The sequence below is a fragment of the Rhinoraja longicauda genome, chromosome 14 (genome assembly GCF_053455715.1).
Source record: "Rhinoraja longicauda isolate Sanriku21f chromosome 14, sRhiLon1.1, whole genome shotgun sequence".
NCBI classification, from domain to species: Eukaryota; Metazoa; Chordata; class Chondrichthyes; order Rajiformes; family Arhynchobatidae; genus Rhinoraja; species Rhinoraja longicauda.
Genome location: NC_135966.1, coordinates 41,206,931 through 41,220,878, shown reverse-complemented (window position 1 = coordinate 41,220,878; position 13,948 = coordinate 41,206,931). Strand labels below are relative to the sequence as shown.

Sequence of the window (13,948 nt, the reverse complement as noted above, 5' to 3'; positions counted from 1 at the left end):
AGCGATCCCTGCACATTAACACCATCCTACACCCACTGGGGACAATTTTTACATTTACCAAGCCAATTAACCTACAAACGTGTACGTCTTTGGAGTGTGGGAGGAAACCGAAGACCCCGGAAAAAACCCGGCAGCACCCGTAGTCGGGATGGAACCCGGGTCTCCGGCGCTGCATTTGCTGTAAGACAGCAACTCTACCTCTGCGCCACCGTGACCGCCCTAGCTTTTGATTCCAAGGATAGTGGGATTAATTTTCACCCTTGCTACCCAAAATGTACCCTGTTAGACATATTACTTACTCCATTGGTTGGGAGCTGATTCATATTCACCATTCCAACACCAGTATTCAGACAGAGCACCGTGCACCATTTTAAATTCACCGGTGTTTCTCATCCGAGCTACTTTGACAGCAGCTCCAAATTTCTCACGAAAGATAAGGATGAAAGATACATAGTAATACCAGCACCTGCATATGAAAGCACCCCTGAATTAGCAGTGTATCATCCTTCATAGTTGGTGATGGGTTCAAATCCTAAAACTCCCACCAGGCATATAAAATTATGAGAGGCATAGATAGAGTAGATGAACAGAACTTTTTTCCAAGGGTGTGAACGTCAAAGACTAGAAACTGTAGCTTTAAAGGGAGAGGTGAAAAGATTAAAGAAAATGTGCGAGGCTATTTTTTTTACACACAGTGAGTGGTGAGGGCCTGGAACGCACTGTCAGGGGTGGTGGTGGAGAAAGATATACGATGGGGGCATTTAAGAGGCTTTTAGATCTGGATATGGATCATGTGTAGGCAGAGGAAATCAGTTTTACTTGGCATTATTCACAAAATGTTGGAGTAACTCAGCAGGTCAGGCAGCATCTCGGGAGAGAAGGAATGGGTGACGTTTTGGGTCGAGACCCTTCTTCAGACTGAAGAAGGGTCTCGACCCGAAACGTCACCCATTCCTTCTCTCCCGAGATGCTGCCTGACCTGCTGAGTTACTCCAGCATTTTGTGAATAAATCGATTTGTACCAGCATCTGCAGTTATTTTCTTATATTACTTGGCATTATGTATGATACAAACATTGTGGGCCATGGGGCCTATTGCTGTTCTGCACTGTTCTATGTTATTCTAAGAGGTTTGTGGAAGGACCTATACCAGAAGGACTGCTGTGGTTGATGAACGTGGCCCAGCATTACCTTCCCCAGAGTAATAGAGGAAAGGCAGTCCCGCTGGCCTTGTCATTAACACTGCTTCTCGAATTTAAAACAAATTCATAGCCATCCTCTTTCTGCAGAAATAGATTTTATTTTTCCCCTCGTTTGTTTATATTGGTGTATTGAGTTACATGGCGACTAGAACTCTGCCTAATCATCTATTGGGTGAGATAAAGAAGGGATATTTTATTCAGAGAAAATATCTTTTCCAGGAGGATAAAGAAGATTGGAAAGGTTTGTATTTATATAAATCTTTAGAAACATCCCAAAGCTCTTACCAGCCAAACAAATTAAAAATATAACCATCAGATTAATGTAGGATAGACACAAAAAGCTGGAGTAACTCAGCAGGACAGGCTCTTGAGAGAAGGAATAGGTGACGTTTCAGGTCGAGACCCTTCTTCAGACCCTACAGTCTAATGTAGGAAACATATTGAATCCTATACCGATATAGGATACTATATCTTCTCTTATAATCCTTGTCCATTAGGTAGTTAAAAGATTTGCACATGACTGCTAAGTCGGTCTCTCCTTTTCAAGCAGAGCCTCAGGTTGAGAATGATTTGCTTCCACACTACTTCTGTTAGTTCTGAGACGGCTGGTGAGGCCAGAAGCCTAACTTTGGGGCCTCACATTATTTTTGACAGTTCCTTTAATAGTTTCTCTGCCATTATTCCACTCCCTGCGGGGCTTCTGTCTTAGTGTTAGCTGCCTGGCAGGTCAGGACCTGTTGCCGAGCCAGAACCTCCCTTCATCAAGTGTTTGAATGGAAAAGCCTTATTTAAAGCAAAGGAACAAAAAAAATAAAGTGGAGTCAAAATTGTAAAGAAAGAATCAGAGTAAATAATAAACAAACTATACAAGGCAGTAAATAAATCGGGCATTATAGGAGGTATTAAATTATATAAACATTCTAGAAATTGAACAATGAAAATAACGAGGAACAAAATGTTCTGAAGAGGGATCCATGGAACTGCAGATGCTGGTTTACAAAAAAGGACACACTAAAACCCCTCACCTGTATCATCTTATTATCTGCCAGATTTTGTCCTGCCCCTCCTTTCTTTCAGCTTCCTTCACCCCCCCCACCCCCCTACAATCAGTCAGAAGAAGGCTCCCGACCCAAAATGTCACCTATCCATGCTTTCCAGAGATGCCGCCTGACCTTTGGAGTTACTCCAGCGTTTGGTTTCTTTAATTGTTCTTAAGAAGTGATTCGGTTACAAATGTCGGACAGTGTAGATGTGGTTCATGATTCGCACAAGGCGCAACAGACTCGTTAGCTGAAGGAACTTAAGTCTGCAAATTGGAGGAAAAGCACCTCATATTTTGCTTGGGCAGCTTACAGCCCAGCGGTATGAACATTGACTTCTCTAACTTTAGATAATTCGTCTGTCTCTCTCTTCCCCTCCCCCTTCCCAGTTCTCCCACTGTCTTCCTGTCTCCAATTACATCCTTTCTTTGTCCCGCCCCCCCCCGACATCATTCTGAAGAAGGGTTTCGACCTGAAACGTCACCCATTCCTTCTCTCCAGAGATGCTGCCTGACCCGCTGATTTACTCCAGCATTTTGTGATACGTAGGATTTGTACCAGCATCTGCAGTTATTTTCCTACTAGGTTTGTTGGAAGGCACTATGGAAAACATTATTAATGGGCCTGTCAGTTCTGACAATGCATTCCAATTCGGCACAGCCGGTCTGTCGGAATAGCCCATCTCCCCACCATTTGCTTATGGACACCAGGGACAACTGTGGATCACTGGCCCACCATGTCTATGGGCAAGTAATTCAGCACAAACTGGGCTCTAGACCAGGAACATTTTCCATCCACAAGACTCTGTGTAGATGTATAGATGGAATGGATAGATTGACTTCTGAGGAAAGATTGGTCAGGTTGAGTTTGTATCCACTGGAATTTAGAAGAGTAAGGAGTGACTCTGAATGAAATACATAAGATCTTCATGTATCTTCATTCGGGTGGACATTGGGAGGATGTTTCCTCCTAGAGGAGAACCTGGAACTAAGGGTCTCTGCTTAGAAATAAGGGGTTGCTCATCAAAACAGAGATAAGATAAATGGACAATATACATTAGACAATAGGTGCAGGAGGAGGCCATTCGGCCCTTCCAGCCAGCACCGCCATTCAATGTGATCATGGCTGATCATTCACATCAGTACCCCGTTCCTGCCTTCTCCCCATACCCCCTGACTCCGCTATCTTTAAGAGCCACACAAGGAGACACAAGGAACTGCAGATTCTAACACTTTGCATACAACACAAAGTGCTGGAGTAACTCAGCAGGTCAGGTCACATCTGTGGGGAACATGGATAGGTGCCGTTTTAGGTCAGAACCCTCTTTGGACACAAGAAATTTGAACACCACAGACAGAAAGAACTGCCAACAATTTGAATTATTTTGTTTAGGTAAGAGCAACAAAAGAATGCTGGGAAAAATTAAGGCCAGCATAGGATTTATAACAGATTGTGACAGGTTGATATTCATCAGCACTAGGAGATGGTTCCGATGTCAAGTCAAGTCAAGTCAATTTTATTTGTATAGCACATTTAAAAACAACCCACGTTGACCAAAGTGCTGTACATCTGATTAGGAAAAAAAAGAAACATACAGTTTCAGGCATGTGAGGAACGATTGAGTCACTCTACTTTAAACATTGTGAATAATAAGTAAATAAATAGGATTGTGAGAGGAATAGACTGGGTAAATGCACAGAATCTTTTACCTAGAGTAGGGGAATCAGGAAACAGACAACACAGGCTTACGGTGAGGGAGGAAAGATTTAATAGGAATCCGAGGGGCAACCTTTTTACGCAAAGGATGATGGGTGTATGGAACGTGCTGCCAGAGGAAAAAGTTGAGCCAGGGTCTATCACAACGTTCACAAAACATTTGGACAGGTACATGGATAGGATGGGTTTAGAATGATAAGGGCCAAATGCAGGCAGATGGGGCTAGTGTAGATGGGGCGTGTTGGTCGGCGTGGGCAAGTTGGGCCAAAGAGGCTGTTTTCACGTTGTATGACTCTGTCTCAATGACTCTATAACTCAAAACTGGAGTAAATAGATTTTTTAGATGATGCGATGATGGGGGAACAAAGCAGGGATATTGAGTTAAGGCCAGCACGCAGAGTTATACAGCATGGAAACAATAGACAATAGGCAATAGGTGCAGGAGGAGGCCATTTGGCCCTTCTAGCCAGCACCACCATTCAGTGTGATCATGGCTGATCATTCTCAATCAGTACCCCATTCCTGCCTTCTCCCCATACCCCCTGACTCCGCTATCCTTAAGAGCTCTATCCAGCTTTCTCTTGAATGCATTCAGAGAATTGGCCTCCACTGCCTTCTGAGGCAGAGAATTCCACAGATTCACAACTCTCTGACCGAAAAAGTTTTTCCTCATCTCAGTTCTAAATGGCCTACCCCTTATTCTTAAACGGTGGCCCCTTGTTCTGGACACCCCCAACATTGGGAACATGTTTCCTGTCTCTAACGTGTCCAACCCCTTAATAATCTTATACGTTTCGATAAGATCTCCTCTCATCCTTCTAAATTCCAGTGTATACAAGTCTAGTCGCTCCAGTCTTTCAACATATGACAGTCCCGCCATTCCAGCAATTAACCTAGTAAACCTACGCTGCACGCCCTCAGTAGCAAGAATATCCTTCCTCAAATTTGGAGACCAAAACTGCACACAGTACTCCAGGTGCGGTCTCACTAGGGCCCTGTACAACTGCAGAAGGACCTCTTTGCTCCTATACTCAACTCCTCTTGTTATGAAGGCCAACATTCCATTGGCTTTCTTCACTGCCTGCTGTACCTGCATGCTTCCTTTCAGTGACTGATGCACTAGGACACCCAGATCTCGTTGTACGTCCCCTGTTCCTTTCAACGGGCAAGTAGATGCACCCACTAGGCATCTATTTATACTAATGCTGCACCGACCCCATTTTATTCTTCCCACATTTCCCACAACTCCTAGGGGTGGCATAGTGGCACAGGTGGTGGAGCTGCTGCTTCAAAGAGCCAGAGGCACAGATTTGATCAGGTGCTTCCTGTGTGGAGATTGCACGTTCTCCCTGTGACCTCATGGGTTTCCTCCAGGTGCTCCGGTTTTCTCCCACATCTCAGGAGGACCCGCTGGGCCAAATGGCCTGCTTCCATCTTGTACATTCCAATCAAACTTCACCCAAATTTTACCAGTCATCTTCACATTAGAACAATTTACAGAGGCAAATTGATCCAAGATGGCGCCCAAGCCAGGCGACAATTTATGCGCTGCTCACAGAGGTGGATCTGCAATCATTTAATAAATTAATCCTAGGGATGTGGAAAGGAGGGAGGTGCGGGGTGTTTGGATGGAGGAAGGAACCAGAGCACCAAAAGGTCATGGTCCCAGAGACTACCTGGATCTCTGGAACTGTGAGGAGTAGCTTTCCTATCTGTGCCACCCCAGAAGTGGTAGAGGCAGGTACAATTATGACATTTAAAAGGCACAAGTTCATAAGTGATAGGAGCAGAATCAGGCCATTCGGCCCATCAAGTCTACTCTGCCATTCAATCATGGATGATCTATCTCCCCTGCTGACCTCATTCTCCTGCCTTTTCCCCATAACCCCTGACACCCGTACCAATCAATACTTGGAAAGGTACATGGATAGGAATAGTTTTGAGGAATGTGGGCACAGGGAGGGAAGTGGGACTAACCCGGTCAGGCATATTGGACAGCATGGATGAGTAGGGCCGAAGGACCTGTGTCTGTGCTGTATCTTCTATAAACCTTCTTCCTATTGCACTGAGGTACTGTGTGGTCTGTTTTTACTTTTGATTTGAGTAGGGCAAATTGCTCCATTAAAGAACTATCACAGACACAATAGACAGAATGCTTCCTTTTTGTCCTCCTCCAGTTTGTTGTTTCCTCCAGGCCCCAGCATCTGCAGTCTCTTGTGTCTCTTTCTTTCTGTGCTTCATATTGTGTTGATTCTGCGAATGAAGGAATGCGAATACATACACAGAAGATACAATGAGCCGTATAGTGATCCAGGGTGATACAGTGTGGGGGTGGTCCATTCAGGTTTGCAAAAGCCAAGTCAGGGTTTGGTAGTGGTGTTCCACCTGCCAGAGCGGAAGCTGTCCGGTTGTTTTGGGTCGTACAGGAGTTGAACGCCAGTGGCTGAGGACCAGTCTTCTAGTGCAGCGCCATCTGGGTTAGTTGAACGGTAGCCCCAGGTGGTGCTGTGGCAATTAAAGTCTCCAGCGTACATGCAGGGCCAACCAAAGGCGGGGATGGAGTCTTTGTGAAACCTGGTAGAAGGTGACTTGTACACATTGATGACAGTGACAACTTCCACTTGCTTTTCCGCCCATTCCGCGTCGGAGTCAGGAGGGGACATTGCAATCACTTTCCATTTTGCTGTGTTCCTTACAAAAGTGGCAATCCCGTGGAGGCCGCACTCAGTGTAGGCCACGCTCAGTGTAGGCGGCCAGGGTATAACCAGGGATCTACTGGTGGGAGCTGTCACTTTTGTGGGTCTCTTGGAGCAGGATTGCGGTGACTTTGTGGGTCTGTAGCAGATGTTCAATGATGGTGGTCTTTGCCTTGGTGAGGCCTTCCGCATTCAGCTGCAGCAGGGTGATGCCATCCGGTTCGACATCCGTAGGTGCCCGCCCTAAGAAGGGCGCATGCTCCGGGTTGGCGCCAAGCTGCAGCGACTGAGGTTGCATTTGGGCTGCAAGCTGTTTTTTCTGCTTCTGCTGTCTCTGTTTGTTGTCGTTCGCCTGACTGGGGTCAGTTGATGGGGCTCACCACGAGGAGGTCGACAACGTGAGCCCCAGAGCCTCCTTGCCAACCACAGTTTTGTACTCAAGACCAGCGACGGACAATCTAGCCGACTACGATGCCAAAGGCACGGAGTCCCCCAAGGCTTGGTACTGGCCCCCGTGCTCTTCAATCTCTATATTAGCGATCTGCCACGCACGACCTCGCGCCAGTATGGATACGCAGATGACTTGGCCCTACTGCACTCGGCAAAGAGTTGGTCAAATGTTGAGGATGTGGTCTCGGCGGATATGGAACTTGGCGCGGGCTACCTTAAGACCTGGAGACTAAAACTGAGTGTGGCAAAAGCCACAACAACGGCCTTTCACTTGAACACCAAGGAAGCTCAACGCCAGCTAACCGTCACCCTCAATGGGTCACCCCTACCCTACAACCCATTTCCTACATACCTCGGGGTGAAACTAGATCGGCAGCTGACCTACAAGCAAGACCTTGAAGGTCTCCGTGCTAAAGTCTCGGCACGGAATAACCTCCTGCGTTGCTTGGCCGGATCGTCATGGGGCGCCAGGACATCTACTCTTGGAACCAGTGCTCTTGCACTCGTGTACAGCGCCGCTGAGTACGCCGCCCCAGCATGGTGCCGCGGCGCTCATACTAGCAAGCTAGACGCCACCCTCAACGACACCATGCGGATCATCACTTGCTGCCTACGCCCTACTCCGACGGATCTCCTGCTGGTGCTCGCAGGTATCGCACCCGCCAAGCTTCGCAGAGAGTTCTTCACTCATAGGCTGGTGTGCAAGGCCCCATCGGACGCCAAACATCCTTTGCACCACCTCGCCCAGGATTCACAGCAACTGGGACCTCAACGCCTGTCATCTCGTCACCCTTTCTCCCGTCATGCAGCGACCCTCTGTGGCTCCGGTTTCAACATACTAGGAGCATGGAGATCCAGCTGGGAACAGACATCGCCACCTCCTCAATTCACTGTCGCACCGAACACCACAGCCCCACCCGGCTCGGACATGTCCCGCAAAGAGTGGGTCGCCCTGAACCGGCTCTGTACAGGGATCGGCCGGTTCAACACCAACATGCATCGTTGGGGGTTGCGTTCATCAGCAGCAGACCAGCAAACAGCGCAGCACGTCATTTTTGACTGCACTGTCCTCCGTCCCCCTGGTGGAGGGGCAGATCTCACGGCCCTTGACAACAGCACATTGCACTGGCTACAGCGCCTGGAGGGCCTTACATAATTTCTGCTGCCTCAAACGCAAGAAGAAGCCGTAAAGTGGTTGGGTGGAGAAGCAGCACAAGCAACAATTACATTAGGCAATAGGAGGCACAGTGAAATAAATCACATTAACAAAAGAAACATGTGGTAACGTGTGAATGGAGAGAGCAGGCTTTCTTATGTTGGAGAGGGTGAACATAAATCCCGGAATAGTGCAGTCGGATTTCGTGGTTCAGGAGCATAGAAGAGAAAGTCAAGTTAGCAGCAGAGGATCTGAGCAACTCAAGAGATGTGCATTGAGCTGATGAAGGAGTTTGCCCTCTGGCAAATGGGTCAGCAACACACAAAACTGGTCAGAAGAGGAAGCCCATGGAGCACAGGGAGAATGAGCAAACTCCACAAGGGCAGCATCTGAGGTCAGGATTGAACCCAGGTCTCCATCGCTGTGAGGCAGCAGTTCTCTGCGAGAACAAAGTTGTTCTACAATACGATATGACATGATACGATAGAACTTTACTTGTCCCAGATCAATTTCCCTCCTGGGATAAATAAAACTCTATCGTATTGCATCGCACCGTATCGTATCGTAGTACAACTTTGTTCTCGCAGAGAACTGCTGCCTCACAGCGACGGAGACCTGGGTTCGATCCTGACCTCAGGTATCACCCTTGTGGAGTTTACACATTCTCCCTGTGACTGCATGGGTTTCTTTCCGGTGCCCCGGTTTCTTCCCACATCCCAAAGACGTGCGGGTTTGTAGGATATAGTGGGATAACATAGAACTAGGTTGAACGGATGATAGATTGTCGGCATGGTCTCGGTGGGCCAAAGGGCCTGTTTCCACGCTGTATCTCAATGACTCTGACTATATACCTATGTAATTTTAAAAATTAAAGAAAAACCTGCAGATGTTGGAAATCTGAAATTAAAGTGCAGAAACTCAGCAAGTCAAGCAGCATCCATGGAAAGGGAAACATTCACTGTTTCGGGTCTCTTTGTTGCCTCTTTGTTACGACTGGAAAAGAGAATAGTAGCTAATTTTAAATAGAAGGTGTGGAATGGGGGTAATGTTTACAACATTGACAATATCTATGATAGAACAATCTGAAATGGCTTAAAAGGGGCCGTTATTGCATCGTATGGGAGGCGCATTCCCAATCTCGTTGTACCCCTGGGTACAATGACAATAAAGATATATTGTATTGTTACCAGCAAATTAAGTATTTTGATCTGGGTACTGAGTTGCGAACAGTAAGGGTGTGGGACTAGCCTGTCTGCCCAGACTTATCTCCGTAGAATAAGGTACACTGAGCCAATATGAGTGCATAAAGGATGTAGGAGCCATTTATGCTTAATTCAGTTATACAAGGAACTGCAGATGATTGTTCCCAAAAAAAGACACAACGTGCTGGAGAAAAAGTGGGTCAGGCAGCATCTCTGGAGAACATGGATAGGTGACGTTTCGGGTCGGGACCCTTCCTCAGGCTGAGTTATATGTGGATACAGGTGAGGGGGGGGGTTGATAGGCATATGATTGAAAAAAAAAGAGATGAAAAGTCAAAAGCTGGATAGACGATGTGCAAATTGTGAAGCCAGAGGAAGGAATTTAGGTGGAAGGGGGGTGTTAATGGGCAAAAATGCCAGCATGGGCTGGTGGATCTGTTTCTGTTGGTACACCTACAAACAATGTAACAACCTTCAAAAGGCTACATATGGTGTGGACACAAGGAAGAGAAGATGTTGGAATCTTTGTAGGACACAAATGGCTGGAGTATCTCAGCAGACTAGGCAGCATCTCTGCAGGACATGGATGGGTGACATTTTGGGTTGGGACCTTCAGAGGCTGTGGTTTCTTTAGGAAATGCCTGGTGATTATTTGTGTGGATGTATAAATAAGCACGTTATAATTTCTTTTCACTTTGTTTGATATTTCAGTCTACCACGGTGACCCTCCAGTCTGGGCTCCTCAGCCCCAGCTCCCGAGAACACAGGAATACGCACGTTACGAAGGAATGGAGGAGAATCACCCACGGCCGGCGGGCAATCAGCGCTTTGACTCGTTTGATGGCTTCCCCTTCCCGCTGGACCACCACACCAAGTGGAGTAAGCGGGCACCGCTGCCTCCGCAGTACAATGACCAAAGGCTGGAGGACTATCCCGATGGCAACCCGATGCCGTTACTGCCGTCCCGCTGCCAGAACGAGTACACGGCCATCAGCTACTACCCGGCAGAGTTGATCAAGGCCCCGGCACCGGGCATGGTCCCGCAGCCTGGCTACCAGAAGGTTCACGTCCGGCTCAGTGTGGCCCAGCCCTCCTACGCGGAGTGCGGGGGGCCCATGCACCCGCAGGGCATGACTCCTCACCTGGTGGTCCCCACTTGTTACGAAGACTCCGATCTCATGGAGAGTGACTATGGCAGCTGCGAAGAGGTGATGTTTTAATGAGGGAGTTCCTTCACTGCTCTTTCATCATGCACTATGACTTTATAAACTCCCGGAAGGAGGGCCATCAGAGCAAAAGCATACTGAGGGAGTGTGTGATTTGTCATCATCTGGGCAACTGGGCTGCCTATTTGAGTCCAGGCCTGTGATCACACGAGTGGCACAGCGTGGCACAGCGGCAGACAGGTTCTGAGGTTACAGCTCTGAGATGACATTGTATGGAGGTTAACTGACTGAGAAACATCCCTCCGAAGACTGGACTGGCACGAAAGGAACACAATATTATAACTTTTCAGATTGCAATCTTTGCGAGATGGTGAAATTCCAGTTTTTTGTAGTCCTATACAAATATAATCTCCCCCCCATCCCCAGCCACAAAAGTATTGAAATAATAAGAGCGTGCACAATATTCTGGATGCTGTCTCTGCTCATGGATATTTGCATCAGGTATGCTATTAATGGGTATGCACGTATTAAAAAATAACAAGAAAGCCAATTTAATACTTGTTGTGTTTGACTGTCACAATTTGAATTCAGCATGTGTTTGTGGGATTGAGGTGTGATAATGTTTATTGTGGTGCAGTTGTTTCAAGCTCCTTTGTTACTCTACATGGGAACTGACACTCCAATCACTTCCAGAGTTCACAATCTTCGCTCTGAATCTACCTGGCCAGGGAATAAAGCTCGCTTTTAATATTAAATTGGGAAATAAATTATTCCATTCCCCAAGAAATTATTCCATTCATTTTTTACTCCTTGCAATGATTGTTCAAAAAGCTTTTTTTCTTTCGATCATATGCTTGGCCTGATTTGAAAGGTATATTAGTGGAGAAAAGAGTTTGCACTATCTACTTACTCAAAGAATTATTGGTCAGAACTTGATGTAACAAAAGAACACCCTCCCTTGAATCTAGTTTGAATCAGAAACTATCAGCTCATATTATCTTGGGTTTCACTTTAAGCAACTGACATCTTAGGTTGTATTGAACCAAGTCTTATTTTACATTATACACCTCTACAGTCAGTAATAATAAGTAATGGAATAGACTGTCAAACATGTAGATCTATATAAGATGACAGCGTAGAATAGTTTACAGTTTGTTACCCTCCATTCCATTCATAGCATTGGCCTCAACTAGGCTATGAATCTGAAGCAGTCCGCCTTTACAAAATGGCTTTCTACCTGAAGATGAACATATAAATAAATTGGCTAATGTGTTTGTAGGCCACAACTTGGAGATTCTCTATCAAGGTCATACATTTTATGGAAGGGGAGGGTGGAACTTAGACTGAATTCATTATCTGCGAGGCTTCTGAACAAATGGTGCTACACCACGATGATTCTCATATCTAATGGTAATGCAGAGTAATCAACTTCCCAGAATGAACCAAGTTGCTGATGAAGGTAAACACTACCGTGATACAGTGACACTCATTGTTCAGTGAATTTAACTTCTGGAGATCAAAATGTAGGCCATGTCCATTGTTGCTGGTATAGTTATACTAACATGTTGTGGTTTCCCAATCATTTTAGTGAAATGTGAGTATATTGCCCAAAAATTCATCCCCATTCATCAGGAGTGTTGCATATAATGTAAGATCATAAAAATTGTGTTGTACCATGTCCCCAAAGGCCAGCAAAACACTGACGCCATTGTCTAACATTTTTAGCACAACCAAACGAGGAATGAATTTCCAGGCATGTTTTATTTGAGTGGCCAGTGTACATTGTTCATATTGTTTCTCTCTATGTTTGTACAGAAAGTGTTTTTCTTTTAAATTTGTGATAAATTCAATAAAATGTGGTTTTATTTTGATTACAGATCTTTAAATTCTTGTTTTTATTCTGTTTTTTTTTAAATGAGTGACTCAACACCAGACAATCCTTTGTTTCTGCAAAAATAAAGTGTAGAAGTGAGGTGGCAGTCAGCAGGATATTAGGAACGTCAAGAGGATAGTTGTGGGACTTGCACTTTTACTTGTGTTACTTGCACCTTTACTTGTGATACTTGCACCTTTACTTGTGGTACTTGCACTTTTTCTATGTGCTCGTTTTTCTGTAGCTGCAATGTTATTCTGCACTGTTTCAAGAGAGGAAGGGTCCTGACCAGAAAGGTCACCTATCCATGTTCTCCAGAGATGCTGCCAGACCTGCTGAGTTACTCTGAAAGAGTTAAAGTAATTATAAAAGAAACAGGTCACAAAATGGATGCCTGCCTCTTCTTGCACATTGTAAATTGCTTAGCTAAGCAGAAAGAGGTAAGCAGTGTCTAACCTTGGGAAGTACAACATGTACTTTTATGAAAAAAACTGACCTTTAATTGGCTTTGCTAAAATAAAGAATACGCTGAGATGGCTTTATTATGAAAAAAAACTGACCTTTAGTTGGCTTTGCTAAAAAGATAATAAGAATACACTGAGATTGCTTTATTATGAAAAAAAAACTGACCTACTGATGACTTTTTAATACCTTATATGGACATGGTCTTATTTCCTTTACTACCTTATATGGCCATGATGTGAGTTGTGTCACATCATTCACTGATAAGATAAGGATATAACTAAACTGTTTTGTCCTTTGTTTTCTAGAGTGGGACACGAGGTGAGCGGTGGATGTCTAAAGACACCCAGTGCTGACCTCCCCACTCCCGCCTGGCGTAATAAAGACTTTACTGTTTTCAATAGTTTGTTGCATTGGTGTCTGTCTAGAGAAAACAATCTTTAACAACTCCAGCACTTCATGTTAAGAATCACGAGTGTTTATCTGTCACATGTACCAAACGGAACAATGAAATTCTTACTTGCAGCAGCACAACAGGATTGTAAGCTCATTACTCAATATATAACATTAACAAACAAACAACAAAAATAAAAAGTTTAAAACAATAAACCCAATCTAGAGCAAAACAAAATAAAGCCCAATATGTCCCTGGTGCAACCAAGACAGTTCATATTTCAGAGTTTAGTTGTAGTGTTCTGTAGCCTGATAGTTGTTGGAAAGAAGCTGCTCCTGAACCTGGACATCACAGTTTTCAGACTATACCTTCTTCATTTCTCCTCATGCACCCTCTGTTATACTCATTTATTGTACGATTACACTCATGGATGCTATGATTTAGACAATAGACAATAGGTGCAGGAGGAGGCCATTCTGCCCTTCGAGCCAGCACCGCCATTCAATGTGATCATGGCTGATCATTCTCAATCAGTACCCCATTCCTCCCTTCTCCCCATACCCCCTGACTCCACTATCCTTAAGACCTCTAC

General features: G+C 45.3%; 1 protein-coding gene across 1 annotated transcript in view; it reads left to right on the top strand.

Moving 5' to 3' along the window:
• Positions 1 to 12,461, top strand: part of LOC144600221 (protocadherin Fat 1-like) — a 119,849-nt gene extending 107,388 nt beyond the window's left edge. Inside the window, exon 23 of the mRNA XM_078411753.1 lies at positions 10,173 to 12,461. Within this exon, the coding sequence (XP_078267879.1) occupies positions 10,173 to 10,681 (509 nt within the window). The 3' untranslated portion in view covers positions 10,682 to 12,461. The remainder of the gene's footprint in view (positions 1 to 10,172) is intronic.
• Positions 12,462 to 13,948: the final 1,487 nt, after the last annotated feature.